The sequence below is a fragment of the Bos mutus genome, chromosome 19 (assembly GCF_027580195.1).
Source record: "Bos mutus isolate GX-2022 chromosome 19, NWIPB_WYAK_1.1, whole genome shotgun sequence".
Taxonomy (NCBI): Eukaryota; Metazoa; Chordata; class Mammalia; order Artiodactyla; family Bovidae; genus Bos; species Bos mutus.
This window is the reverse complement of record NC_091635.1, coordinates 21585744-21613564: the sequence shown is the minus strand read 5'-3', so window position 1 is coordinate 21613564 and position 27821 is coordinate 21585744. Positions and strand designations below refer to the sequence as shown.

At 56.1% G+C, this 27821-nt stretch overlaps 3 protein-coding genes across 8 annotated transcripts in view; 1 reads left to right on the top strand and 2 right to left on the bottom strand.

The window, feature by feature from the left end:
* The first annotated feature begins 1620 nt into the window (after positions 1 to 1620).
* Positions 1621 to 7267, top strand: MED9 (mediator complex subunit 9). The gene is made up of 2 exons (XM_005893480.3): positions 1621 to 1920; positions 5629 to 7267. The coding sequence occupies exons 1-2, from the start codon at positions 1700 to 1702 to the stop codon at positions 5843 to 5845; spliced, it is 438 nt and encodes a 145-aa protein (XP_005893542.1). The 5' UTR covers positions 1621 to 1699; the 3' UTR covers positions 5846 to 7267.
* Positions 7268 to 8258: 991 nt separating this feature from the next.
* On the bottom strand, positions 8259 to 9997 carry RASD1 (ras related dexamethasone induced 1). Of its 2 annotated transcripts, none has more exons than XM_014477499.2 (2): positions 9569 to 9997; positions 8259 to 9274 (listed from the first exon to the last, which is right to left on the bottom strand). In XM_014477499.2, the coding sequence occupies exons 1-2, from the start codon at positions 9852 to 9854 to the stop codon at positions 8676 to 8678; spliced, it is 885 nt and encodes a 294-aa protein (XP_014332985.1). In that variant the 5' UTR covers positions 9855 to 9997; the 3' UTR covers positions 8259 to 8675. The 2 variants fall into 2 exon arrangements, with proteins under 2 accessions (XP_014332985.1, XP_005893543.1); XM_005893481.3 differs by having other exon boundaries at positions 8259 to 9348; positions 9569 to 9996.
* Positions 9998 to 13258: 3261 nt separating this feature from the next.
* The window catches only part of PEMT (phosphatidylethanolamine N-methyltransferase), a 35168-nt gene continuing 20605 nt past the window's right edge, over positions 13259 to 27821 (bottom strand). For 4 of the 5 annotated variants that reach the window (XM_070389638.1, XM_070389635.1, XM_070389637.1 and 1 more), the window contains 5 exons: positions 20532 to 20647; positions 17803 to 17948; positions 16400 to 16511; positions 13810 to 13884; positions 13259 to 13518 (listed from right to left, as the gene is read on the bottom strand). In XM_070389638.1, the coding sequence (XP_070245739.1) occupies positions 13461 to 13518; positions 13810 to 13884; positions 16400 to 16511; positions 17803 to 17948; positions 20532 to 20647 (507 nt within the window). In that variant the 3' untranslated portion in view covers positions 13259 to 13460. The remainder of the gene's footprint in view (positions 13519 to 13809; positions 13885 to 16399; positions 16512 to 17802; positions 17949 to 20531; positions 20648 to 27821) is intronic. The other variant, XM_070389636.1, reaches the window with a different exon arrangement.

The window sequence follows — 27821 nt, the reverse complement described above, 5'->3', positions numbered from 1 at the left end:
CTGAAGTATACCTGCTATTTCTGACTGTTGAAAAATTTAGCTGTCTCTCAGTTCAGTTCAGTCGCTCAGTCGTGTCCAACTCTTTGCAACCCCATAAATCGCAGCACGCCAGGCCTCCCTGTCCATCACCATCTCCCAGAGTTCACTCAAACTCACGTCCATCGAGTTGGTGATGCCATCCAGCCATCTCATCTTCTGTTGTCCCCTTTTCCTCCTGCCCCCAATCCCTCCCAGCATCAGAGTCTTTTCCAATGAGTCAACTCTTCACATGAGGTGGCCAAAATACTGGAGTTTCAGCTTTAGCATCATTCCTTCCAAAGAACACCCAGGGCTGATCTTCTTTAGAATGGACTGGTTGGATCTCCTTGCAGCCCAAGGGACTCTCAAGAGTCTTCTCCAACACCACAATTCAAAAGCATCAATTCTTTGGTGGTCAGCTTTCTTCACAGTCCAACTCTCACATCCATACATGACCACTGGAAAAACCATAGCCTTGACTAGATGGACCTTTGTTGGCAAAGTAATGTCTCTGCTTTTCAATATGCTATCTAGGTTGGTCATAACTTTTCTTCCAAGGAATAAGCGTCTTTTAATTTCATGGCTGCAGTCACCATCTGCAGTGATTTTGGAACCCAAAAAAATAAAGTCTGACACTGTTTCCACTGTTTCCCCATCTATTTCCCATGAAGTGATGGGACCAGATGCCATGATCTTCGTTTTCTGAATGTTGAGCTTTAAGCCAACTTTTTCACTCTCCTCTTTCATTTTCATCAAGAGGCTTTTTAGTTCCTCTTCACTTTCTGCCATAAGGGTGGTGTCATCTGCATATCTGAGGTTTTTGATATTTCTCCCGGCAATCTTAATTCCAGCTTGTGCTTCTTCCAGCCCAGCATTTCTCATGACGTACTCTGCTGCTACTGCTGCTGCTGCTAAGTCACTTCAGTCGTGTCCAACTCTATGTGACCCCATAGATGGCAGCCCACCAGGCTCCCCCGTCCCTGGGATTCTTCAGGCAAGAACACTGGAGTGGGTTGCCATTTCCTTCTCCAATGCATGAAAGTGAAATGTGAAAGTGAAGTCGCTCAGTCTGTCCGACTCTTAACGACCCCATGGACTGCAGCCCACCAGGCTCCTCCATCCATGGGATTTTCCAGGCGAGAGTACTAGAGTGGGGTGCCATTGCCTTCTCCAACGTACTCTGCATGTAAGTTAATAAGCAGAGTGACAATATACAGCCTTGACGTACTCCTTTTCCTATTTGGAACCAGTCTGTTGTTCCATGTCCAGTTCTAACTGTTGCTTCCTGACCTGCATATAGGTTTCTCAAGAGGCAGGTCAGGTGGTCTGGTATTCCCATCTCTTTCAGAATTTTCCACAGTTTATTGTGATCCACACAGTCAAAGGCTTTGGCATAGTCAATAAAGCAGAAATAGATGTTTTTCTGGAACTCTCTTGCTTTTTCGATGATCCAGCGGATGTTGGCAATTTGATCTCTGGTTCCTTTGCCTTTTCTAAAACCAGCTTGAACATTTGCGCACCATCAAATCCAGGCCACTCAGGACCAGCCGCCTGTTGCCTAGTAACGATCGCCAGGCCCGGCCCCACCTCCGCGGCGCACGGTGGTGACACCATAATCAGCGACACTTCCGGCGCGCGAAGCCGCCTGCCCCGGTGATCGGCTGCTGGGGTCCTGGACACGATGGCTTCTGTGGGTGTTGCTGCCGGACGGCAGGCTGAGGACACGCTGCCGCCGCCCGCCGAGCCTCCGCTGCCGGAGATGAAGCCGCTGCCGCAGCCACAGCCGCCGCCGTCTGTTTCTGCGCAGCAGCCGCAGCCCGCGCCGAAGCCTCCATCCCCTGCCGGCGTGAAGGCGGAGGAGAACTGCTCCTTCCTTCCCTTGGTTCACAGCATCATCAAATGGTAAGGGCCCGGGGGAATCAGCCCGCACGCCCCCCGCTGCCCGTCACGTGTCCGAAATCCAGGGGCGCCCCACGGTACCAAAAGGAAGACACACCCGGAGGGGAGCGGCCACGCAGAGGCCACCACGAGCAGTCCCAAGTGTTCAGCAGTCGATCCTGGGAGTTGCCAGGCCCCGTGCTGGCAAGCAGCGTTCTTAAAACGAAGCCAGTGTAGACAGCAAGTGCGCAGACGCTGCGGGCAGACCACTCGGGTGCAGCCTGGTGAGCCTGTTTTCCCACAGATCCGATAGATACGGGTCATCTTCCATGTGTGGCACACTGCTAAGTGCTGTGGCGTGTACACGTGGAGGGGCCGACTTTTCATCCCCACCTTGCTCACCAGTTAGAAGGGGAAACTCATGAGCGGAATAACCCATAATGCAAAGAGATTATAGGGGTGATGTTGGGAACTTTACAGGAGTAGGGCGCTGACCTCCTGCCAGCACTTGGGTGCCCTGTCATGGCGACACAGGGGGTGATTGTCTTCTTTTGGCCAGTCTTCAGATCACCTGAGTTTTCAAACTTATCCTTAGAAGGAAAACACACGGACACACACACAGCCAAAAATCTCCCCAATCCTCACATTTGCCCAAATTATTTTTAACTGTTATTTATGTCCACATGATAGCAAAGTTTAAACCCCTGGGCTTGAACTTTTTATTCAGCCATTAAAAAATAAAAGCAAAGTGGATTACAACAAAGTTACTTTTACAGTAACATTCAAGTGAACATCAACATGCTCTTGGATGTTTTGCTGAAATGGAATCGATACTCACAATACGAAACGTACTGCTGATGGCCTAGCTGGTTTAGAGTTGAGGCGGATTAGATTCACTTGCCCTGGGATGACGTGACGCTTCCACTGCTTTTCAGACGACTGTGAAGACTTTGTTCTCTCAGTAGTCACAGTAGACCTTAAGTTCATCTGGCTTCACTTGGTGTGAACATAGTGTTTATTGGGCAAGGCAGACTGTTCTGTTCCCAGGAGCCTGTAATCAGGTAGCACTTCTAGGCAGAGTGACCAAGCAAACAAACACAGAAGCAGCCCTGGAGTTCCAGGCATTATCCAGGATCAAGCCAAATATGCTTATTCGGGTTTTAGAAAAAATACAGAAAAATGAAAACACACAGTGTACACATTCTCAGAGTCTATTTTTGACCCTGATAGAGCAGTTGGGTTGGGCTGGCCTTAAAGATGGAGCTGCATCGTCCACAAGAAAGAACACGGGCTTTGAAGTCAGATCTTCTTGAGTTCAGATCTGCATGTTGATACTTGTTTGTGTTGGAATCTTAGTTAAGTGCATAGCCTTTCTAGGCCTTGATTTTCTTATCTCTAATATATGAGTAATAATTGTCGTTTGTTGTTCAGTCGCTCAGTCGTCTGACTCTTTGGAACCCCATGGACTGCAGCACAGCAGACTTCCCGTCCTTCACTATCTCCCAGTCTACTCAGTCTCATGTCCATTGAATAGGTGTTGCCATCCAAAAATGAATCACAAATGATAGCTCTATAAGGTACCAGCTGAATGACCTTGGTCAGACAGCTTAAAGGCTTGTACTTTGCCAAGCTTTGTTTTAGGAAAGAGTCAGCCAGAGTGTCTGGACTGGGGAACACTAGGCACATTGTGGGAGCTGGGGGAGGGGAGCCGTACTGAGAATAGGAGCTTGAGAGCAAGTCCACAGACTGGACATTGAGACCCGGCTCCACCCTTCACCCATACCTCCCCTTTCCTGTCCCCAACTTCTCAACTGGCAGCCAAAGAAAATAGACTCTCTTGGGTGTCTGACCCCAGAGACACTGAACTGGGGAGTCGAGGAGTCATCTGAAGTTTTTGAGCTAGTGCTTGGGTTTTGTGAAGGTAGATGGGACAGAGGGCTTTAGGAGGAGGAGAGGACTGGGGTCCACAGGAAGCTGGGGAGTAGGAGGGGGATCAGGGATGAACTGCTGAGGGTGGTGGCAGGCAGAGCCGCAGCACTGAGGGGCGGTGGGTGCCCACACACACGGTGCAGGTGTGGGATGGCCATCCCCATTCGGCCTGCAGGTGATCAGTTACAAACATCCACATACCCATAACAGCCAGCTCATCTAGCTGTCCGAGGTGCATTTCAGGTGAGAAAAGCAAGAATCAGAACCATGTGTGTAGTGTGGTTACGTTTTTGTCAAAACAAATTGAAAAGTGATTCAGTTACACACATGTGGACATTCTTTTTTTAAAAATATTCTTTTCCATTATGGTTTGTCATAGGCTATTAAGTATAGTTCTCTGTGCTATATGGTAGGACCTTATTGTTTAGAAAAATTTTTTTTTGTTTGTTTGTTTATACCTTGTCCTTTCAGACTTATGTGTTGTGAATCAGTTTTCTTAAAACTATAATTTCAAAATTGCCTTGGGACTTAAATTTGTAACAACGTGTTAGCACATATGCCATCCAAGTGGAATGATTTCAGAAGTCCAGATGGTGTCTGTCAAGAGTTGTAGATCAGAGCTGAGACATGAAGGAAACAGAATATAAAACGCTTCCTTGAAGCTGGGGTGAGGTGCACCAGAGTTGGTGTGTGTGAATCGAGGGCCTCAGAAGACAACAGGAGATGTCTTTATTTGTTCCCCAGAATAAACTATTGATTCTCCAGATCTTGCTTCCGAGTTCGAGTTATTGATAAACAGTGAGCAGGCCCCAGTGCATCTCATCTGTCAGGAATGAGCTCTAACTAGCGGATCACCGGGAAAGATGGCTATTCTGTCTGCGTAAGCAGAGAAATGATTACTAATAAACATGAATTAGCACCATCTGGGTTGAAATTGCCTAATAGGGATGAACGTTTATTGAAAGAAATAAATGATCCTTGACAGCTTTCCCCTCTTGTGCCTCAGTGGGTGACTTAAAACAGCCTGTGCATCGGCTTTTAGATTTTAGTCTCAACCACCTGTTTTCAAAGGCTCATCCATCCATTTCCTAACTTTTAAAAAATATACAGGAGCAACTGATGGGCTCTTTCTGTGTTCTCAGGTGAAGGGTTTTGTTCTTGCTTCCTTTAACTTGACAGGGAACATGGGTCTCCAGGAAGCCGACAATAGCTACGAGTGAAGATATGATCCCACCTTTAAAGTGAGCAGGACCAGAAGGCTCAGTTTACCCGAGTTGGTGGGAGAGGTGGGAGAGAGCGAGTATCTGCTGAAAGTTTTCCAGTAGCTGTGACTAATGTAAAATTTATGAATAGCTCTGTGGAAATCAGACTGCATGTTAACAGGTTCAGGGATCAGAACATCAGCTAAAATTAGCTCTTGCTCATTGATCGTCTCCTGAATGGCCTGTAGTGTCTCACGTTAGAAGGAATGTGGTACTTCATTAGGTTTTACTTGCCACTTGTTGCCTGATGTTGGTGATGGTTTTTATTCATTCAGCAGATATGTAGGAACTTATCTGTGTTCACTCTTTCAGCAAATGTTACTTTGGTTCCCGCAGGCTGGGCTGGGGAGGCAGCCCTGGAGGAAGGCTCTGCTTCCCGTGTGCATCTGCTGCGGGGAGGCGGGCAGGGGTGCCTGCCCATCCCCCATTGCACAGATCAATATGCAGGCGACAGGTGACAGGCATTCTAATGCGGGGTTTGGGGGAGTGAGGAGGGAGCTCTCAGGTTGCTGGTGCTAACGCCTGCCCTCTGCCCCCGCAGCATGGACAAGGACAGTCCCGACATCCACCAGGACCTGAACACCCTGAAGGCCAAGTTCCAGGAGATGCGCAAGGTGGTTAGCACCATGCCTGGCATCCACCTGAGCCCCGAGCAGCAGCAGCAGCAGCTGCAGCGCCTCCGAGAGCAGGTCCGGACCAAGAACGAACTGCTGCAGAAGTATAAGAGCCTCTGCATGTTTGAGATCCCCAAGGAGTGACGAGCCGACCCCAGGAGGAGTGCTGGGGCACCGGCGTCCTGTCTCCCAGCCCTGTGGAACGACTCTGGTACTGCCTGCTTAGCTGAACTTTACCCCTGACTGCAGAGCCAGTGCCCGAGCTGTTTCCCTGGGCATCCTCGTGTACTGTGCCCCCATCCAGATGCGCAGTAACTGTCTGCTGAAGGAGAAAGGCTTCCTGAGGCTGGGAGGTGGGGCTGCCTCTTGCCTCTGGGGAGGGACACAGCAGGAAGGGAGGCGGCTTCCCTCTGCCCCTCCCCACCCACCCCGGACGGTGGGTGCACCAGGAACCTGGTGTCCAGTGAGCAGCAGTGTGTGTGGACAGTTAGGCCTGCACACGCATGGAGAAAGGCCTTGAGAGAAATGCATGGTTTCAGAGACTGTGGGGTAGCCTTTTGCCCTGGAACAGTTGTTTCTTTCTGTTTGAGGCATGGGTGTTACTGTTCATGGGGTATCAACCAGGAACCCACCAGGCACCCCCCGCCCAGGTTCTCTGCCACCCATGTCCTTGTTTCTTGTAGCTCTTGCTCCTTTATCCCCTGTTACCTTCAGTCAGCTCGTTTAGCCATTTACTGCCCAAGAATGGCCATACCACCTCAGACCATGTGGTCTCATCAGCTGTGGTCTGATGAGATGAACAGACACCCTCTTCAGCTTTCCCAAGTCCTGTCCCTGGTTCACCGATGACCTCCCCCCTGGCCTCACTGCGTGCACTCGGGGGTCACATGGAAAAGGACAACTGGGCGGTGATTCTGACGGCCCCTTGGGGTGGGGGAAGCTGGCCCTGGCAATCGTGCGGCCCAGTCCTGGTTCATAGATGTTTATAAACACCCTTGTTTCTCCAGACAGAAATTGCGTTTGTGTGACCAGCCTGAGGCGAAAGCTTCTGAAACGTGGGGACAAGTGGCGAGTATCACTCAGATCTAGAGTGGGCTCATCCCTGTGCCAGCCGCGTCAGGGATGACGGGCGCCCGCCATTTGGCAGGAATGTAGGATAAGGGTGTTCCAAGCTGGGGTTCTGTCTGAGTCTGCTGGCAGCCACCTGTCACGTGTCCAGGGGAAGGGTGAGGTTTCAGCAGCCTCATCCAGAGGAGCAGGCTCTGAATTTAAGTGGGTGTCACCTGAGGCCAGCTCTGCCGTGGGGCTGTTATAAACTGAGTCAGTTATTTTTTTGAAGTTTCAAGAGTACAGTACTGTGTGGGCCGATTTTAAGGCTCCAACCAAATAACCATGGAATGTGAAGCTCAGAAATACCAGGCGGCCGGAGCTTGCTGCGAGACTGCAGTGGACATGGGCTCCTCGTGGGTCTCCTCTGTGCTCCGGTGTTGTGACCTGTGACGCTTTTCAAGAGTGTGATTAAAAGAACTTGTGCTCTGCTGTCAGGACATCGTGGGTCTGTACTGAGACATTCACATTAGGACATCCCCGTGATAGTTGAGAGGAAAACCTCCCCTTTACGCAGAAGAGACTGAGCAACCTCCCCCAGCCCGAGAACATGGCCACACTAGCTACACCAGAATGAGCATGGGATGACCCTTCTGGGAGTGGCATCCGACCCCAGGGTACAGGTGGCCCGGAGGGTCGTCCTGCCTGTGGTCAGCCCCTGGGCCATCATCCCTCCTTGCGGATGTAGGTCGGGTCCTGGCAGGGAGCAGTCCACCAAAGCGGAGTTACAGTCCTCCCCTGGGACACCTGGACTCCTCACTTGGATTCCTGGGCAGCGGGCACCATGCGGAGACGTTGCCCACGGCCCTCAGAGCAGCCCCCAGCAAAAGCGTCTGCTCTCTCGTGTTTCACAGGTGGAAAGTCAGGCTTGCCAGCTGTCCCTTGCCCTGGGCTTGTGCAGCCTCATGTGGCGGAGGGAACCGGGTCACCAGGTGGGAGCTGGTGCCCTCAGCTGCAGAGGGGGTACTGGACCCCCTGAGGAGGGAGGGAGGCCAGAGGGGCCAGGGCCACAAATGGTAACTAGGTCCAGGTAGCTCAGTGGCAGAGCCTGCACCGACTCAGGACAAGGGTCCTGCACAAAGGAGGGCTGGAGTGGCCCTTTGAACCGTTGATGGTTCCAGGTTTGGTGATGTTTTGTTGCCCTGGGCCTGTGCTGAGCGTAGGACATGCTGGTCAGTCCCGGAGGCCCTTGGAGGGGCAGGGGGTGGGGGGACAAGTTAGGTGGTGCATGGCTGAACCCTGAAGCCCTTTATTTGTGTCCTGGCTTTCTCAAGAATGGCTCCCAAAACAGAAGGGCTTCCAGCTGTTGGGGAGCTTTTCTGGGGCCTGTCTCCAGGGAGCTGTTTTCAGGCCAGGGTTAATCTGCAGCTCTGGGAAAAGCTAGTCCAGTTCACAGAAGTAGAGACCTGCCCTCCCTCCTCCCTGATTTCTAAAGCCAGAGGAAGCATGGTTTTCCATTTTAAATTACTTTATTTTATAGTAAAAAACCAGTAACGATAACTTTAAAGACTCAACATGCAGTACAAACACTTAGGTAAGATCTTGTTCATGTCCAGGGTGACACCAGAACTCTTATAAAGTGCAAGTTTTATGTTTTGCTTTGTGCAATTGCACACACATGTAAACAAGTCACTCCCTATGATCTGACCCCACCCTTGGTTTCCGGCCAGCTGTCATGGCAACCCCCAATCACACAGATAATGCCCCCGCTGCTCCTGCCAGCAGGACAAGCTTAACTTCCACCCCGGCCCCCATTTTTAGGGCTTTGTGAGAAAAGTGGTGGGCGCCAACAGGCATCGGAAGTGGGGGGAGTCGGGCCTCAGCCAGTTCTCATTCCTTTCGGAGCAGATGACGGTCCCTTCTCTGTTCACTGACTCTCCCCGGTGCACGGGCTGGGGCGCCGGGTAGGAATACGCCCGCAGTTTGGGGCACGTGGCCCGGACACTCGAACTACAGGGCCTCCTGAGGCTCTGCGGCCACATGGGGCGGGGGCTCCTAGCTGATGACGCAGCGCTCCTTGTCCTTGGCCTGGCTGCCGCCGCTGGCCTTCTCGCGGATGTACATGAGGTCGCTGTGCACACTCGGCCTGCGCGCCCAGGGCGCCAGGATGCCCAAGGCGTCGTCGCGGTCGCCGCCCGCTCGCCGCAGCCTCTTGCCCTGCAGCGCCTTCTGGTGAAGCGCCTCGCAGTGCTGCGCCGACACGCGGCGGTGCAGGTCCGGGCTCATCTCGCGCGGCAGGTTGGCCATGGCGAAGAGCGCGTGGAACATCTGATCCAGGCTGCTGTTCCTCTTGGCCGAGATCTCGAAGTAGGCGCAGCGCCCGGGGTCGGTGCCCACCAGCTGATGGATGTCGCGCGGCTCGACCTGGCGGTGGAAGTCGCGGTCCCCCTTGTTGCCACAGATGACCAGGGGCACGTCCACGTTCTCTTTGGTCTTGTTCTTCAGGCACGACTTGGTGTCGAGAATCTGCCGCTTGAGCCTCCGAACCTCCTCGAAGGAGTCGCGGTTGTCCAGGCTGAACACCAGGATGAACACGTCTCCTGAGGGGGACAGAGCGGAAGAGGGTGAGGGCGGCTACCAGGGGACAGCTGAGGCGGGCTGATTTCAGGGCTCCGGCCGCCGCGAGGGGCACGCTGACCTCTCCAGCGCCCATCGTGGCGCACGGACCGCGCCTCCAGCCCGCGCGCCCTGGACAAGGGGTCCCCGTCACCGCGGCGGCGCGCTCCCTCCCCATGCCCGCTTCTGGCCGCCCGGGCTCACCGGTAAGGATGGAGAGGCGCCGCATGGCGGGGAATGGGTGGTTGCCGGACGTGTCGAGGATGTCCAGCTGGTAGATCTCGCCGCGGATGCAGTAGAACTTGCGGTGGAAGTCCTCGATGGTGGGCGTGTAGGCGTCCTCGAAGCGGCCCGTCAGGAAGCGCGACACGATGGCCGTCTTGCCCACCTTGGACGAGCCGAGGACCACCATGCGGTAGCAGTTCTTGGCCGGGATCCTCAGCTCCGAGTCGCTTGGGCACATTTTCTTGATCATCGCGGACAGTTTCATTGAGCAGAGGGACCGAGGGGGCCGGGCGCGGGGCCGTGAGACGAGCAGACGGTGGTTGGGGCGCAGGGAAGAGTTCGGCTTGGCCGGCAGCTCGGGCTTGGGCTCAGCGGGGCTCTGGATTCCGGACAAAAGCTCTGGCTCTACGCGTCCAGCACCGCCCTTATATGCAGCCCGCGTGGCCGCCCCGCCCCGCCCCGCCCCGCCTTGCGCGTCACGGTGCGCACTCCCGCGGGCTCCACTGCACCCTCCGTCCACCTCCGCTGGCCGCTGCCCTCTCCCGCTGGCGGGACTTGGGAAGACCAGCCCAGGGTCTGCCTCCGGCTTGCGGGCGCGCGGACCCTGCGCTTCGCTGCTTCAGCGGCCGCAAGGGCGTCGGGGACCCACTTCTGGTTGTGCTTCCGACCCCTTGCAAGGACCGCCCCCCTCCCCCAACCCGCTTCCCCACCGCAGGACTCACACGCGCACGCTTTCCTTGGAACGCACTTTCCTCGGAGAATAACAACATTGGGCAGCACGACGGCAGGTGTGTGCCAGGTGCCAGGCACCGCTCCCGGGTCCCTGCTCACCTTCGGACCAGCTCTGAGAACGGGGCCGGCCCAGCCCCCCTGGAGTCCGGGGCGGCGGTGTCAGCGGGAGGTGGGCTCGGCGCGCTCCCGCCGCCAGAGGGCAGCCGAGGCCCCGCCGGCCAAGCCGGGACCCAGGAGCTCGGAGCTGGAATCCGCGAAGCCGGAGCTTCAGGACCCCGCGCCCCACGACAGGCTTCAGCTCCTTTCTCCCAGCCAGAGAGGCGCTGGTTCCTGGCAGGAGTTTCAGCCAGAGGTTGCCCCTGCCGTCTTCCTGTTGGAGCCTGGAAGGACCAGAGGCTTGCCTTTCAGTAGTCAGGCCCATGTCCCCTCCCTCCCTTCCCCATAGCATCTTGTGCTTTGGAGTCTCATGGGCCAGCATTCCCATTTTCTAGTTGGGGGAGATAGTCTGGAAGCCAGGATGACCCTGAATGCTGCGTGGGCATCACAGCAGTCTCTGGCCCTCTCTGGACTTGGTATTCCTCTCCTGGAAGATGGAGCTTTGGCTCTGATTGGTTGGGAACTTGCAAACAGTGTAGGGCTGTGGTAATAACAATAGTAAATGACCCACGAGGCCGCAGAACAAACCAGGGGGCAGCAGGCTGGTCAGTAACCAGGAGTGGGCCGCTGCTGAAAGGCCTGGGAAGAGGCTGCCGGAGCTGGCCAACTCCAGCCTGGAACTGGTGGAAAGGCCATTGCTCCCCATGGTGACAGGTGAGCCTGGGCTGTGTTCAGCTTCTGATTTGGGAGAGAGCCAGGGCTATCACCTGGTACCACCCACCCATCCACACAGGCCGAGCTCTGGGCAGTGACAGGGTTAGTCCACACACAGGTTTGCACGGGGCCTCTGGACTCTCACGGGCCTCTCAGGCAGCCCTGTGTGACCGGGATTCCAGCAGAATTTCCTGCCCTTTGCAGGGGAGCCAGGAAAATGTTGGTTCCCATTTATCCCATCCCAGGCACATTCTTTGGGCTTCCCTAAATAGCTCAGTTGGTAAAGAATCCGCCTGCAATGCAGGAGACCCCAGTTTGATTCCTGGGTTGGGAAGATCTGCTAGAGAAGGATTAGGCTACCCATTCCAGTATTCTGTCCGGGAGAATTCCATGGACTGTATAGTCCATGGGTTCGCCAAGAGTTGGACACGACTGAGTGACTTTCACTTTCAGGCACAGTCCTTAAGTCCTTCTTCGTGGCAGCCTAGAGGGGTGGAAACTATTACTAACTTGATTTTATAGATGGAGAAACTGAGGCAGGGGAATGATTTGCCCAGGTCCCACAGCTGCAGGGTCCAGCTCTCCCTAGGGAGGCTAGTGGGCCAGGACCCAGCCCAGGGTCAGAGCCTTCCTCTCCCCGACCCCAGGTCAGATGTCAGGACTGGGATGACCTCACTCCCCTGGCCCCTTCCAGCTGGTGACAGTGGCAGGTACTGAGCCCAGCCTGGGTTCTCAACCTCAATTCCTGGCACCTGGGCATGATTCCGCCCACAGATGCCAGGTTCTAGGACTTGTCCCTCAAGTCAGCTAAGTTCATTAGGCCCTGAACCCACCTGCCGTTCTTTCCCCAGAGTGTGCCCCCACCCTCCAGCCATTGCATTAATTCTAGGTTGCCCAGGTTTATGATGATACCGGTGGTCTTGCTTTCTGGGCCTGGGCACCTGCCTGTATGATTTCTTTGCAATGCAGCAAATTTCTGGCTCAGAGTGGAATGGGAAAATTTAAACCATTTGGTAAAATATTGGGGGTGGGCTGGAAGCAGACAGCTGGCCCCCAAGGCAGGAAGTGTCCACCATGGCCTGGTCTGCTGGTAAAGAGCAGTTTAGAAGTTTCCTGAAAGTTGTGTTGAGGCATGCTGAGTGCTGGCCTGCTGCCCGAGACTGCCCCCAGCAGCTCTTTGTACAGAGGGTCCTGCGTCACCCCAGCCCACAGCCACGGCCTGACGAAGAGAACACAGCTAACCAGAGCTGCTTTCCCCTCTGACCTTGCCTCCACAGCCGAGGTCACAGCTGTCCAGCAGTTTCCTCCTCAGCTGTGGGCTATTCCCATCACAGCAGACCCTCCTTACCCCAGGCCTGACTCCCACAGCTGCGTGACCCAGGAGTCACGCAGTCCTGCCCTAACAGAGAGACAGCTCAGGCCATGGTTCCAGGACGTCAGAGGTGCCCACAGGTGGTGAGCTTCGTGTCCTTGCACGTATGCAAGCAGAGGCATTGGTAAGACCTGCCTCCATGCCTCCTTCAGCTCCTCGAACCCTGGGACCTCTGAATCCCAGACACCAGAGGGCAGCCTTGAAGAGCTCCATGGCAAGGCCAGCTGGCACTGCCTACAGCGCCCAGGGGCCCAGGGTGAGCATGGCTACAGGGGCCACTTTGCAGGTGAGATGCTGAGGCTAGGGGGCCAGGTGCACAGGTGGAGCCCCGTCTCCCATCCCAAAGGGAGTAAAGTAGCTTCTGTGGCCTTGGGGGCCAGGGGCTGTGCAGATGAGGCTGGGCCTGGACAAGGGCCCCACCCTGTGCCCACAGCTCTGCAGTCAGGCCTGACCACAGGCCTGGTGGCCCCATGGCTGCTCCTTGTGGCACGTGAGGTCCACAGGTCATTAGGAGAGAAATGTCAGAGTAACCAGAGATGCCAGGGAGGGGCTCAGTGCTTCCCTCCCAGCAAGCTGAGGGTGGGCTGTCCCCCAGAAGGGCAAAAGTGGGGCAAGGTGGGGGGCACAGGAGGCCCAAAGGCCTGGACAGTCCCCCCACTGTCCAGTGTGGATGACAGCACCCCTCCGAGCTCAGGGACCCTCTCCCAGACCCCAGCCTGCCCCTCCTTGACCTGGACAGATGGAGACCAAAGGGGTATGGGTCAGGTGCCTTTTATTAGTCAGGACAAGGTGGGCAGCAGGGCAGGGGGCTCTGGGGCCACAAGGCACCTGTCCAGAGCCCTCAAGCCGTGTTTCCAAGGCACTGGACAGTCCTCGCCAAGCACCGCTTTCCCCCCTTGAGGGGCCTGTGCTCGGGGCAGGCCTGAGGTGGGAACTCTCCCAGAGTGGCCGTGGCCGTCAGCTCCTCTTGTAGGCCTGGGAGGCTTTCTGCTGATAGATTTCGGCAGTGAAGGGCCTGCAGGGGTGAGAGAGGCTCGGTCAGCTGGTGCTGAGCTTGACACTGCCACCCATGCTCCCCACCCAGGGTGGACAGGGTGGGGGGTCCGTGTGTGACCAGAAAGAGCCAGCACTGCCAGCCTGGCTCCCAGGCCTGTCCTTTACCCGGTCAGCTGCCCATCTGCTGCTCTGACAGTGACCTGGCCATGGCCACCTGCCAGGGTCACAGGGAGGCCCTGTAGGGAGAGGAAGGCCCAGTGCGGGTCCCACAGGCACACGGCGTCCCCAGCCCGCGACAGCGCCTACTCACTCCTCATACACGATGGCGACCATGTAGATGAGCGCCACCAGCGCGGTCAGCAGCAGGCCGGTGGGGCTGGCGTGCCTGCGGGGAAACGCCGGGTCAGGGGCAGGCCCGGGCCAGCCTTTTCTCGGACAAGGGTCCACCTCACCACTGCCTGTCCAGGCCCGGGCCTCAGGCCTCCAGCTGCAGCTGGAAACTCAGGACAGAGTGGAGGGAGAATGCAGGGAGAAACGAACGACCGGCCTCCCCGAATCACCCGAGTGGTCAGCATGTTTTTTTTTCCGCACAGGAGGTCGTGGGGCCTCTGCCCACAAGAAGCCGTGTTCTTAGGCTGTTTTCTAGAAATGGGGCCAGGGCACCCAAAGCCAGGTGGAGTGTCCAGGGAGCCCCTTCACGGGCTCTCTGCTGGTGACTGCTGCCGAGGCTGGGCCCCCACATCCAGAGAGTTGAGGAGGAGACAAGAGGAAGTCCTGGAGCCCAGGAGCTGGAGGGGAGCATGAGGCCCAGGCTGGGTGGCTCAAGGCAGATGGCTACCCCCGACCAGGGACCCTCTGCCTGCCCACTCCCACTCCCCAGAACCTCACACCGTCTCTCTGGGGGCTTCAGGGACAGTGAAGGCCAAGTGCCCCCTATGACACCCCCACCTTCCATTCTGTGGGCTCCATTCAAATTGACCTTGAGGGTGAGCTGGGCCACCTGGTCCTTGGCACTGCCACGTGGACATGCCAAGGGCACAGATGCTTTGGGGCTGAAACGAGATCTGCCCTCCTGAGGCCCTGCTCACGGCCCTGGTGCTGCTTCCTGGAGTGGGCAGAGCCTCCCCCCACCCCACCCCCAACACGCCGGGGGACCTCAGGGCCAGGGCTCCGTGGCCACAGTATCCCTAAGGTGGCCAGCCCCAGCCTGGGAAGCCGGCCCCTTGTCAGCCGGGCACAGACCCTGATCGGGAGCCAAATGCCCTTCTCTGTTCTGTCTGTGTGAACTTCCCCACCTTGAAAGCACTGTCACCAAACAGCTGTGTGCAAGTGATCATCCCACACTGCAGATGAGGAAACTGAGGCCCACAGGGAAACTCTGGCCCATGTGCCAGAGCCCGGAGCCTGGAGTGGGGCTGGGGAGGTCCCAGGGACCCAGCTGTGCACCTTGGGGAGGGGCGTCTCTCAGGCTGATGAGCTGATGCCCTAGGAATCCCAGCACCTTGGACCTTCTGGGGCTTCCACACATCTGGTTGCTTGGGCCAACGGGAAGCTCTGTCTGTGGGGCCCCAGGTCGGGGACAGATGGGCTGGGAAGGGCTGGGAGCAGCCCTGCTGGGTCAGCGTCTGGCGGCCCCAGGTAATGGAGTATGTCTAATGAGCTCTCGGATGAAGGGCTCCCTCCCCTGCACAACTGAGGCCCCTCCTCATCCCACATGGCTGGTGCCCTCCTGAGGGGCCTGTGCGAGCCTGGGCCCCTAGGGTTCCTCATATGTTCTTGAGAGCCTTGGCCTAACAGCCCTGTAGAGGGGGCAACTTCTCACTCCTGGAGACAGAGAAGACCCACTCTGTGATTTTGCCCTGGGAGGCCCCGTCTAAGCACAGAGGAAGAACCTGTGTGTGTGTGTGCATATCAGGAGGTCAGGGAGGACTTCCTAGAGGAGGGGACACCTCAAGTTGGGTTTGGAAAGATTGACTGGGAGTGAAAGTGAAAGGAAAGGTGGGTGTGCTGGCAGGGAAGTTTGCAGAAGGACCTCTGTGGGGTTCACCCTGCCAGTCTCAGGTAGGAGACACTATGGGGAGTGGGTAAGCCTGTGGGGGGAGCCTGCCTCCCTGGATCCCACTGCCCCAGTCCAGGAGAGAGGGGCCAGGCTGAAGGCAGGTGGATGGGGGGCTTCCTGGTCTGAAGTGGGCACAGGCGGGGGGTCCCAGCAGACCCACAAGTGCCCCTCCAGCTCCTTGTCACTCAAAGCCCAGAGCCTGGATCCCATGTACCCCCCCACCCCTGAAGGTGGGGCTGGTGGGGGAACGTCCGCTCCAGACGGTCCACCATCAAGGTTTGTTCCTTTAGGTCCTGTCGTCCTTCTGGACTCTGGGGGCACCTGTGACCTTCCTGGAAAGTTGTTTTCTAGCGTTCAGTAAAAGCAGAATTGTTTCTACAAAGAAAACCTTTCTATGGAAGAAATTCTAATCCAGAAAATGGACAGATGGGAGATGCTGTGGGGGGCACGTGTACCAGGCTCCTGGACTGTGGGTTGCTGGCTGGAGGAGCCCTAGTCTGTGGGGCGTGGATCCTGCAGGCTGGCTGTGGGCAGGGGGCCTCCCTGCCCAGTTCCAGCACTGGGTTGGCAGCCTGTGGTCCCTAGGCCAAGAACAGTTTTTATATTTGTAGTTGTTTAAGAAAATCAAAAGAATATTTTGTGACTTGTGAAAATGACGTGAAATTCAAATTTCACAACCACGGCCACTCCGTCACCTGCTGCCCAGGAGCCTCCCACTCTTTTAAGAGGAAGTCTGCCAACCTCATTCTAGGATGTTCTCTGCTCCCACCAGTGAGGAGCTCCCCAGGAAAGGAACCCTAACCAGCGCCCTGGGCTCCATGGGGCACGAGGGCTGACTCACACAATGGCCCAGCCCAGGTAGATGGCTGTGCTGCCCCAGTACATGGGGTTGTCCAGGACGCTGAACGGGAACATGGTCACTCTGGCCTCCTTGAGGATCCCGAAGTAGTCGCCTGCAAACAGGGCGGGCAGGAAGGAGGGTCATAGCCTGGCTGCCCCATCCAGAGGGAGGTGTGCAGGCACTGGGGGTGTGCCCAGGGGCTGCGCCCCCACCGGCTCTTGCCTCTGTGCCTTTGCATGTTCTGTCCCCTCTGCTTGGGGACCTTCCCTGCTCTCTGGACACCTCTCCTCCTTTGCCACCTCCTCGGCTTGTGGTACTTCCTGTCGCCCTTCCCTTCACCTGCCCCCCACTGTCTAAAGCACACCTACCCCTACTCACTATCTCTGCTCCACGTCCCCCTCCTCCCTCAGCTGGGCGACTCCCACCTGGGCCACCAGCCTGGAGATCAGCTCTCCCCCTGCAGCCAGCCCAGAGCTTCTCCCAGGGGAGGGTGTGGCGGTCCGAGAGGCAGGGGACACAGACCCGGTGTCCAGCGCAGTCCGGCCTGGCCCGGGCATGGCCCACAGGGAGCAGCGCTGCTCACTAGGGCCCCATGGTGTATCCCTCATGCTCCAGGCACAGGTGGGCCTGGAGGAGTAGCAGCTGCATCACCATCACCGCTGTCTGGAGACAGGGCTCGCGGCCAGGGAGCCTTTCTTCCCGGTGGCACAGAAGTCTGCTTCAGGGTGGCTCATGGCGGGGGTCGGGGACTCGGCCACTCTGACCTACATTCCTGAGCCTGAGGGCCCCACGTTCCAGGCCGTTTCTCCTGGGGCTCCCCCACAGGCGGCTTCCAGGCCCCTCCCCCACCCTCCTCCAGACCCTGGCTGCCCTTTCCCCTGCCGCTGCTGTGGGGCTGCTAACCCCTGGTCTCCTGAGGTTGGCTACACCACCACCCCTCCCTCCCCTGGCTCCCTTCCCCACCCCACCCCTGTGAGGCCCACACAATGATCCCCACCTGCTCCTGGGCCCCCAGAGGACCTCCCCTGTGGGACCCTCCTCCTGGGAGGACGCCCCAGTCTCCTGCATGGCCCTCGAGTGATGTGATCCCTGGCTGGCCTTCTGCTCTGGCCCCACTGACCCACGCACATCTGCCACCCTGCTCCCTCCCCCCAGAGTCCCAGACTGGGAGTTGGTGTCTGGGTTTTCAGCCCCAAAGCTCCGGAGCCACGGGCAAGGAGAGGGGCCAGCGCCCCCACCTGTTGCCAGCCCAAGACCTGAACACAGGAACAGAAGCCCGGCCCATCCTGGAGGCCAAGCAGCTGGCTGGGGCTTAAGAGTCTGCCCCCCAGCGCTGAGCAGGGCAGGCTGAGGCCTGGAGTTGGGGGGAGCAGGGCCCTGGCCCCCCACACTCAGGGTCTTACCTAGGAAGGTCCCGGTGAAGCCCAGCGCCAGGAAACTGGAAAGGACGAACACGCCACCCACTCCCAGGAGTGCCAGGCCCACGTGGTAGGCCGCGGGGTTGTCCAGGCTCTGCATCCGGGGCTGGCTCAGCATGGCCTGCGTGAAGCTGCGGGCAGGGCGGGGAGGTCACCGCCACACAGAGGGGCCGCCCACCCTGCCCCCCAGGCCCCCAGAGTAGCCTGTCCAGGGGTCTCAGGCAAGTCCTGAGGGTGAGTCAAGTGGCCTGCTGAGGGGCCGCCACGGAAGAAGTGACCGGAATAGGGGGCTGGTGCCTGCTTCCAGAGAAGCCAGAAATCCTGACTTGTCTGTAACACGTAGTGGTTTTAAGAAACAGATTATGAATGACAACATTTTAGACTCTGCAGGACAGCAGGGTGTTCAGTCTGAGGATGACTGGCACTGCAGAGGGAAGGAGACTCGGGAATCATGCCTCCACCCAACTCTCCCTCTGTCGTGAGCACGCCTACCCGCCCTCCGTCCTCCATTCCTCCCCCTCTCTTTCCTTCTTTTGGCCACACCCCACAGCTTGTGGGATCTTAGTTCCCTGACCAGGATTGAACTCGCACCCTCGGCAGTGGAAGCAGGAGCCCTAACCACTGGACAACCCTGCCAGGCTCTTTCTAGCAGAGCAAGTTCCATCTCCCTTTGTCCACTCCATTAGCTGGATGTCGTCAAACTCCTTAGGTTGAGCTAAAGCCCGCCTCCCTATAACTCTCTCCTCAGACTACAGTCAGCTCTTGGAGAACAGAGGCTTCTCCCCTGAGCACCTCCCTGGCGCCAGCCCATGCCAGGCAGAAGGGGTCACAGTCTGTGTTCATCAACCAGGAAAAGCAGCCCCCTTCCCCAAAGTGAAGAAAGGGGAACAGGGAGGCGGGAGAAGCATCTGTTTGAACAGCAAACAGGACACCACGGGCAGACGCCTGCACGGTGACCTGTCAAACAGTGGCACATGTGTCAGGGCACACCTGGCCCCTGGTCACACTGCCCACGCCCCCTGCTCTCCACCCACCTCTCCTGCTGCTGGGCTCAGGGTCACCCTGCAGCTCCAGGCTGAGCTGCTGGGATTGGCTCAGAGCCGCACACCCCGTGTGGTGCCAGGTGGCCGCGCCCATGCCCCACCCCTGCACCCTCCCTGGGCTCTGATAAACCCACAGTTCTGAGAGCTGGCAGCTCGGGCCACAGCTCAGCCCCCTCCCACCCCTCCACCTCTCCTGTCTGTAGAGCAAGTGGCCTGGACACAGCCTTGTGAGCTGACGGACGGACACCACTCCCAGGGAGAGGTCCTAAATGTCACAAAATTATACCTCAAGGTGGCTGAAAGGGTCAATTTTATTAATGTGTCTTTTACCACATACACCCACACCCACACACAGGCACAGAAAACCCACCTGCAGGAACCACATAAAGCGACAGCGGAAGGATGCTGGGGAGCGGCGGTGGGGGCGGGTGGGCAGGACTCCCACAAGCCCTGCACCTGAACCCCACCCAGACCTGTCAGCGGGGGGCAAACAGGAGGAGGACCACAGAGGGGAGAAGGGAAAACAGGCCTGCTTGCAGTGGAGGGGTCCTTTCTCGGCCCCCAAATTCCCTGGGTGGTTAATTCACCCGGGAGGAAAGCCGTAGCCAAAAGGTTGACAGTGACACAGTGACACGGGGAGAGGGACACACAGGCCTGGATGCAGGGAGAGGGGCTGGGCCTGGGTCTCTCCCCTGCCAGGCCTCTCAGGGGCCCAGGACGCGACACGTCCTGCCAGCACCAGCCTTGCGGTAGGATGGCAGGGACAGCAGCTTGTCTATAGACCCGCCTCTGCTGGCCTCTGCAGGCCAGTGGGGTTCAAGTTGGGGCCACATGGAGGATGTCGTCAGCCCTCCAGACAGACAGGCTCTCCATCACCTTGCCCTCTGCCCCTCCACTCCCCCCACGCCCACCTGGCCGCCCACCTTGGTGCAGCCCACCTGCAGGGTAGGATGGACCACCCGGCTCCACCCCATAGGAACAGTGGTGGGGCTGGGCCTGGGGTCCAGGGTTTTTTTTCCCTACATGGTGGACTCAGGAGGCCAAGAATACACAAGAACTAGAAACAGCACATTGTTGAAGGGAAAACAGGCAGCAGGTCCCGTCTCCTGAGATGTGATGTTTCAGGAGCTTTAAATGCCCCCTTGGTGACAGCCAGGGAGAAGGGGCCATGGGGGATGCTGTGTGCTCACTCATTCATTCATTTACTCGCTCACTCCTTCAGAAGGGCCAGGGTGCCTGCAAAGACTCCTGCACTGGGCTGCCCACCAGGTGGGGCTGTTTGGGTCTATCCCCACCCCCCCCTGCCCCCACCACACACCGCCATAAGCTGAGTTTTCAGAGTAACTGGGGGAGGAAGGGGGTGTGCAGCAGCCAACCCCATTGTGGAGGGATTCCACCAAGCTTGCCTAGCTGCCCTCTCCACCACACCCAGGTCACTGCTCGCTGCGTGGGGCCACCTCTCCAGGTGGAGCCCAAGAAGGGGTTTCCCTGAGCCAGCAGAGCCAGTGGGGGAGATGGGCTCAGAGCAGCCCCCTAGTCCCCGCGCCCCACCCCTCACGTTGGCTCCAGGCACCTTCCACCTCTTCCCTGGTTGGGGTGGGATGGAGGAGGGGGCTCCCCCAGGGGCCTGGGGTGGGGTTGGGGGTAGCGGGGGAGGGGAGGGGTCCTTACCAGTGGGAGCGCAGGACGTTCAAGAGCAGGATGGCCCCACCCAGGGTGTAACAGGCCAGGCGGGGGGACCCAAAGGCCTTGCTCAGCTTTCGGGTCTTGTGTTCCCATCTCGCAACCTACGTGCAGAGAGAGCAGTTGAGACCCAAGGGGCCCTTGTCGGGGGGTGGAGTGGGGGGGGCGGTCACATGGTGGGGGGGTCATGCAGGGGCGGGGTACGGGGAGGGGTCTCGGGCCACCTCCACGGCGGGGGACGACCTGTGCAAACAGAACACAAAGTCCTTCTGGAAATGGCTGAACACTGAAGCAGGAGGAGGCCAGGAGACCTGGGGGCAGCTGAGCCCCTCGGCCCTGAGCAGCTCGGCTCCCTCACCCAGGGTCCGGAACACATTCGGAATCACACACTCCATGGACATGGGGTCTGGGACCATGGAGGGGAGGGAATCTGGGAGGAGCCCAGCGCCACCCCCTCCCCCTGGACACGCCCACTGTCCCAGACCCTTGGCTCTATACTCCCAGAGCTTTCACTTTTTAGCCACAGAAACCTTTTATTTTTCCAAATGCATCAGGCCCAGACTCTCACCCTTCAGCAGCTAATGGTGGAGCAAAGTGGGAGTGGGCTCCCCAGGGCCCCTCCTGCCTCTACTGTCCCCAGTCCCCTTGCCTGTCGCTCTGGCATGAAAACCAGCTGGCTGACTCACTCTCAGTCGGGAGGGCATCTGGATGGTCAGTTTTCAGGACAGGAACCTGCGCATGGTTCCTTCTGGGGGCCTGGGGGACCATCCCCCTCCAGAGTAGCTGGGCCAAGATGGGGTCCACCAAGGGGTGGTGAGAGGTCCTGTAGGGTAAAGTGTCCTTGGCCAGAGGAAGCAGCCTGTGTTCACACATGGACCCCAGGCTCAAGCCACAGGGATGGATAGCACGTCCACACTGTTCCAAGAACCCAGGGATGTCAAGATTCCAACAGTAAAAATCACACCAACATCAACTCAGCACCAGACAATTTTAAGTGTTTTCACCTGAGCTCATTTAACACTCAAAACCAGCCTGGGGTGGGTGGGGTGAGATCCATTTATATGTGGGGAAGACAGGGCTCCTCAGGAGTGACCAGAAGGGCCACCCAGCCGTAAGAGGAGAATCTGAGTGGCTCCTCAGCTCCTAGCCCAGCACCCTTTCTGTCTGAGGGGCTCAGCCATTCTTCAAAAATGCTGTCTTAGGCACAAAACCTTGTTTCTGGTGTGGTATGTCAAGACGCATATTTAAAGGCCAATAATTTTTTTTTCTGTCTGTTGATGAGGTAATGCTTTCAAAATCAGCCACCGAGTCACCTCCTCACCCCTCCTGCAGGCCAGTAGGAGGACCACAGGCCCAGGCCGCCACTTGTCCCCCACACTCGGGAACCACCAGGTGCGGTGGGAGCAGGCGTGTTCCTCCCTCTGCTTCTCAGAGCCGCCCCCCACCCCCGCCACTGAATGGGACCCTTGGACAGAGTGGGGTGCATCATCACAAAGATGTAATCACCCAAACCCAGACACCCTACTAGACAAGTGACTCACTCTCCTCCCCAAGTAGATGACATGGAAGAAAGTGAGGGGCTCAGGAGTCACGTCCACCGAGTGCAACGTGCAGACCTCATTTGGATCCTGATGCATACACACCAACTGGAACAAGATAGTTTTGACACAATCAAGAAGAACTGAACACAGACTGAGTATTGTATGACATTTATTACTGCTGTCCTTTCTACTTCTAGCCAAGAAGGATGGCATTTACCCACTCGCCTGAAACACACACACACACACAAAACAGACAAATATACAAGGGCTTTCCAAACACTGGACATGAAGGAGTGAAGGATGCTGATTTAAGCCTCACCCCATCGATAATAACTTAAATGCTTATGGCCAAGCATTTCAATTAAAAGGCAGAGATTGTCAGACTGGATAAAAAATGATCCAATTGCATGCTGGCTACACAAAATACACTTATAAAGATTCAAACCAGCTAACCACAACAGGCTGGCACGACAGTCACTCTACTAACACTGGTGGAAATGAGGCTGAGTGGTTGTATAAATTTTAGACAGAGTAGATTTCAGAGCAAACATTATTACCAAGATAGAGAAGATTGTTTCACAATTAACCAAGAAGACGTAACATCCTAAACATTCATGCACTTGATGCCAGAGCTTACAGCCCATGAAGTAAAACTGATAAATCTGCAAAACAGAAATAGTTACTTCAACACCCCTCTCAGTACTGATAGAACAGGTAAGGATAAAGATTTGAATACTGTCAACCAACTCGGTATTGCTAAGTCACTTTAGTCGCGTGCGACTCTGTGTGACTCCGTAGACGGCAGCCCACCAGGCTCCGCCATCCCTGGGATTCTCCAGGCAAGAACACTGGAGTGGGTTGCCACTTCCTTTTCCAATGCATGAAAGTGAAAAGTGAAAGGGAAGTCGGTATACTGACGTTTATAAAAGACCTCACTCAACAACAACAGGAAAAGAAATTAGTTTCAAGTGCACACGGGAGATTTACCAAGATAGAGCACATTCCGGGAAGTAAAACAAGTCACGGTAAGCGTTCCACATCACACAACGTGTGTTTTCTGACCACAATGGAGTTAATCGGAAATTAATAACAGAAAAAGCTCTCTGAAAAAATCCCCAAACATCTAGAAACTAAGTAACACATTTCCTAAAAAACCAACTCCTGGGGGAAAGGAAAAATGGAAAAGGAAACAAGAAGGATTTTGAATTGAGTGAAAATGAAAGCACAACATACCAGCATCTGTGGGATGCTGCGGCTTGGGAGGGTTTATGGCACTGAACACCCACAGGAGAGAGAAGGAAGGTCTCGGTCACTGGTCTCAGCTCCCACAAGAAACTAGAGAAAGGAGAAAATGAAACCCGTGTAAGTAGGAGAAAGTGTGGAGTGGAAATCAATGATAGAAAATAGAAAAACACTAGAGAAAAATCAATGAAACCAAGAGCTGGTCCTCTAAAACCTCTACTCAAACTGAGCAAGAAAAAAAAAAGACACAGATTCTCAACATCTAGACTAGAGTCTACAGACATTAAAAGGGCAAAAAAGGATACATGAAAAACTTTACACCAGTGAATTTGACCAAAGCTTGTGCAGGAAAAGAAGCAGAGGGTTCAACCAGCATACACTATGTCCATCCATGTATTTTGACATGGAGTCAAAAGTCTTCACAAAAGAAAGTTCCAGGTCCAGAGGGCTTCACTGGTGAATCCTACCAAACATTTAAGGAAGAAATAATCCCAATTATGTACAAACTGTTCCCAAAAATTGAAAAGGAAGGAACACTCCCCAACTCACTCCATGAAGCCAGCATTACCAGATACCAAAACATCACACACAAAAAAAAAAAAATAGAGAAAAAGACCCTTCCTGAACAAAACTCAAAAATTCTAGACAAAACATTAACAAATCAGCCAATGGAATCAACAATATACTAAAAGGACAATACATCCGCACAACCGAGTGAGGTTTATACCAGGAGTGAAAAGTTGGTTTAACATTTGAAAACCAATCAATGTAATTTACCATATAAACAAACTACATAAGAAGAAAACACTATGATCGCCTTAAGAGACACAAAAGAACATTTGACAAAAATCCAATATACCTTCCTGACAGAAAGTCAGCACGGGAGGTGTGATAGGGAACACCCTTGTCCGAACGCAAGGCATCTGTGAAAACCCAGCTGCTAACATCACCCCAGATGCTCCCATAGGCCAGGAAGAAGACCTCATGTCCACTGAAACACGCATGACCCGCAATCACCTACACAAACTGATGAAATCGATAGATAGTGCAGGATGCGTACCCCGAAAACTGAAGCTTCACTAAGAACTTGAGAAAAGACTTCAATAAACGAAGAGGGACTTCCCTGGTGGCCCAGTGGTTAAGATTTCTCCTTTCAACACAAGGGATGTGGGTTTGATTCCCAGTCAGGGAGCTAAGATCACACAAGCCTCGAGACTAAAAAAACAAAACATAAAACAGAAGCGATTCTGTAACAAATTCAATAAAGACTTTATAAATGGTCCACATCAAAAAAAAAAAAAATCTTAAAAAAAAAAAAACAGAGTGTCCGTGGGTCTGGAAGCTTAGCATTAGTAAGAAGTCTGTTCTCCTTGATTGGTCTATAGATTCAACTTGACCCCAATCAAAATCCTAACAGGCTTTTTGCTGCAAATTGACAGACTGGTTCTAAAATTCTCACAGAAATGCAAAGCACTCAGAATAGCCAAAACAAATGAAAAAGAAGAACAGAGCGGGGCCAACTCGGCAGATTTTGAGCCATGTTATAAAGCGACCGGGATCAGGACTGTGGTGCTGGTGCAAAGGCAGACACGAGGACCGTCGGAACAGAACAGGGAGTCCTGAAGTAGGACTGCATGTGTCGGGTTAACTGATGTGTGGCCAAGTGCGAGGGCGATCAGTTCAGAGGACAGAGGGGAACGGGGCTGGGGGTCACACACAGAACCTGTAACTCAGACCACACACACAGATGAACACAAGCAGGTTAACAGTCTGAGTACAAAACCTGAAACCATGAAACGTCTAGAGGAAAACACACGAGAAAAGCCGTAGGCCCTGAGTCATGCAGCGATGTCTTAGATGCACATGACTTGCAGAGGAGGAGATGTGATGGACGAACCTGAGGGCGGGGCCGGGGCTGCCGTCATGCTCCCCCACCCCAGGGGGCAGTGAGCTGCCTTCACCTCCCACTGCAGGGTCTGGGATGGGGTGGTCTGGAGGCTCTCAAATGGCAAATTCCTCAGAGGACGGCTCGGCTGTGAGGCCCCACTGGCAGCCCACCCTCCCTGGACCCACAGCTGGGCCAGGGCTGGAGACACCCCACCTATGCCCACCCGGAGGCAGCAGGAAAGACCCCCAGCACCCCCACAAGAAAGCTAGTCACACCCTCAGTAGGCCATGAGGTGGCTGCATGGCCCAAGAGCCCCACGCCTGGCAGGCCCGGGCATCCCAACGACGTGGTCTTTGCTTAAGCAACCCAAAATCCTAACAGGCTTTTTGCTGCAAATTGACAGACTGGTTCTAAAATTCTCTTTGCCCGTTTTTAAGTTTTATATAATCAATACACTAAACAGACAGGGAGACTTCCTACTGAGAGAGGTCCTCGGGTATTCACTTAAACGAGCGTTTTCCTCCTGCACTTTCAGCGTTTGAATGACACAGCATTTTAGGATCTCTTTAAAATTTTAAATGAAACAAGGCCCACTGGTATGAAGGCCCTGGGAAAACAGCCAAGGAGCTAGTGCCTCTTCAACTATTAACCAAACACAGCAAAACCCAGCCTTCCTTCTCTGATCAATATTTACATGGACTTCAGCCCTGGCAAGGAAATTTGGCCGTGTTGGTGACAGCTGGGTGGCTGTGTGGGTATGTGGGTTCGGTAAGCGGCTGGCTGGGCCTCCCTCGGCATCAGCGGGCTGGGTGGGTCACACCACCGACACCATCACTAACACCAACATCAGTGTCAGCCCAGCACGAGCACCTCCAGCCAGGAGGCTTCTTTCTTTTTTTTCTGAGATAAGAGTAGTTTATTTTAGAAGAAGAGACTCTTTCAGGGCAGATTTAGAGGTAAAGTAAAATTCATTGAGGCAGAGGACACTTCCATTGGACTGGAAAATTCCCCTCAATCTACCCCCGTCCCTGCCCACCAGCCTCTGCTCTGGTTTCTGCCCTGTCCAGCCTTCTTCAGCGCCTGTTCACACGGAAGCCCGCCTTCCGCAGCTGCCCTCCCTCAGCCACCAGACCATCCAGGGTGCTGTGCGTGGATGGACCTCAGCTGGCTCCACAGCCCTGGCCGGGGCCCTACAGCACATGTGGCTGCGGGGCTGGAGGGAAGCCAGGCTTCAGTGGCCTGGGCGCCTGTGCCCACCACCCACCCCCTGCTGTGCAGCCCCCAGGAGGGTGGGCAGGAGACCCTTGGGGGGCGCTTCCCACAGTCCACAGCCGGAGGCTCAGAGCAGGTCGGGGCAAAATTCCTGCCGACAGCGAGAAGCCGAGGCGTGGGGCACGGAGATCCCCTCCCGAGACTGGAGAGCAGCACAGAAAGGAAAGGGGTGAGGGGTCCAGGGCAGAGGTGGCCAGTGGGGCCACAGGCAGGGTGCAGGAGGGATCCGGGGAGGGTGCAGGGAAGGGGAGAGAAGGCCCCAGAGATCAACAGCTACGTGTCCATGTTCTAGGGGTAACCTCAGTGTTCAGAGATAGGCATGACAGAGCGGGGCTGTGCCCAGGGCTACAGAGAGGCCTGCTTGTGAGCCCCTGCCCAGAGAGGATAGGCCTGTGCCCAGCGCCACCTAGGAGAAGGTGCTATGGGGCCAGCGAAGCCCCCCGGGGAATATCAGAACATCAGTGCTGAGCCCGAGGGTGCAGCTAATCCTCTTATCCCCCGGGGCCAGCGCTGCACTGAGCAAAGTGCTTTGCCTAATTGTGCTTCTCACAGTTAATCCAGGAGAGAGGCAGGTCTCCATGGACCGAGGTGACACAACCTGAGGAGGCCCGGCTCGCAGGGAGCTGGCCAGCTCAGGCCACCAAGGGCACTCACCCTGCTGGGGCCCTCATCCCGGCTCACTTCCAGGACGCACCTGGCCAGGCGTCGGGCTGGGAGGGGCCTGTCTCTTGGCCACCACCGGCCTCCCCGAGTGAGCTGGCCAAGGCAGGGCCTCGCACTTGGTGGGACTGTCTTTCAAGGAAGAAAGGCAGGAGCATGGCCTGAACCTTTCAGCCAGGACGGCACCCCTTCTGGCCCCGGGTGTGAGTGGGATGAGCCGGGCCTGGAGCCCTCACTTCCCTGAGGTCATCGGGGGCATAGGTTGAGGCCTCTGGGCTGGCCTGGTGGTGCCATCCATCGGGGATGCAGCCCTGTCTGGGGTTCCTGATGCCAGGAGGGCTTGGGGACAGGGTACTGCTCCTCCTGGCTGCCTCCCTTCTGAGGCTGGCCTCCTGCTGCCTCTAAGTGGGTTCCTCAAACCCAGCGTGGTCCCCAGAACAGCAGGGTGGCCGCCGAGTCAGAGTCTGAACTTCCACCAGACACCTGGGGTTGTGGAGGAGTGTTGTGCCGTTCCAGGACAGGTTGGGGTCCGGAAGTCGTTGGCCCCTGACTCGGCTCCTCCGTAGCCAGCCCTGGGCCCCTTGGGGCACACTCACCGCCCTGCTGACACTCGACTCCTCGGGTCCTAGCTGGTGTGTGAGCTCTCTCAACCCATGGGAAGACCCCTGAAGGTTA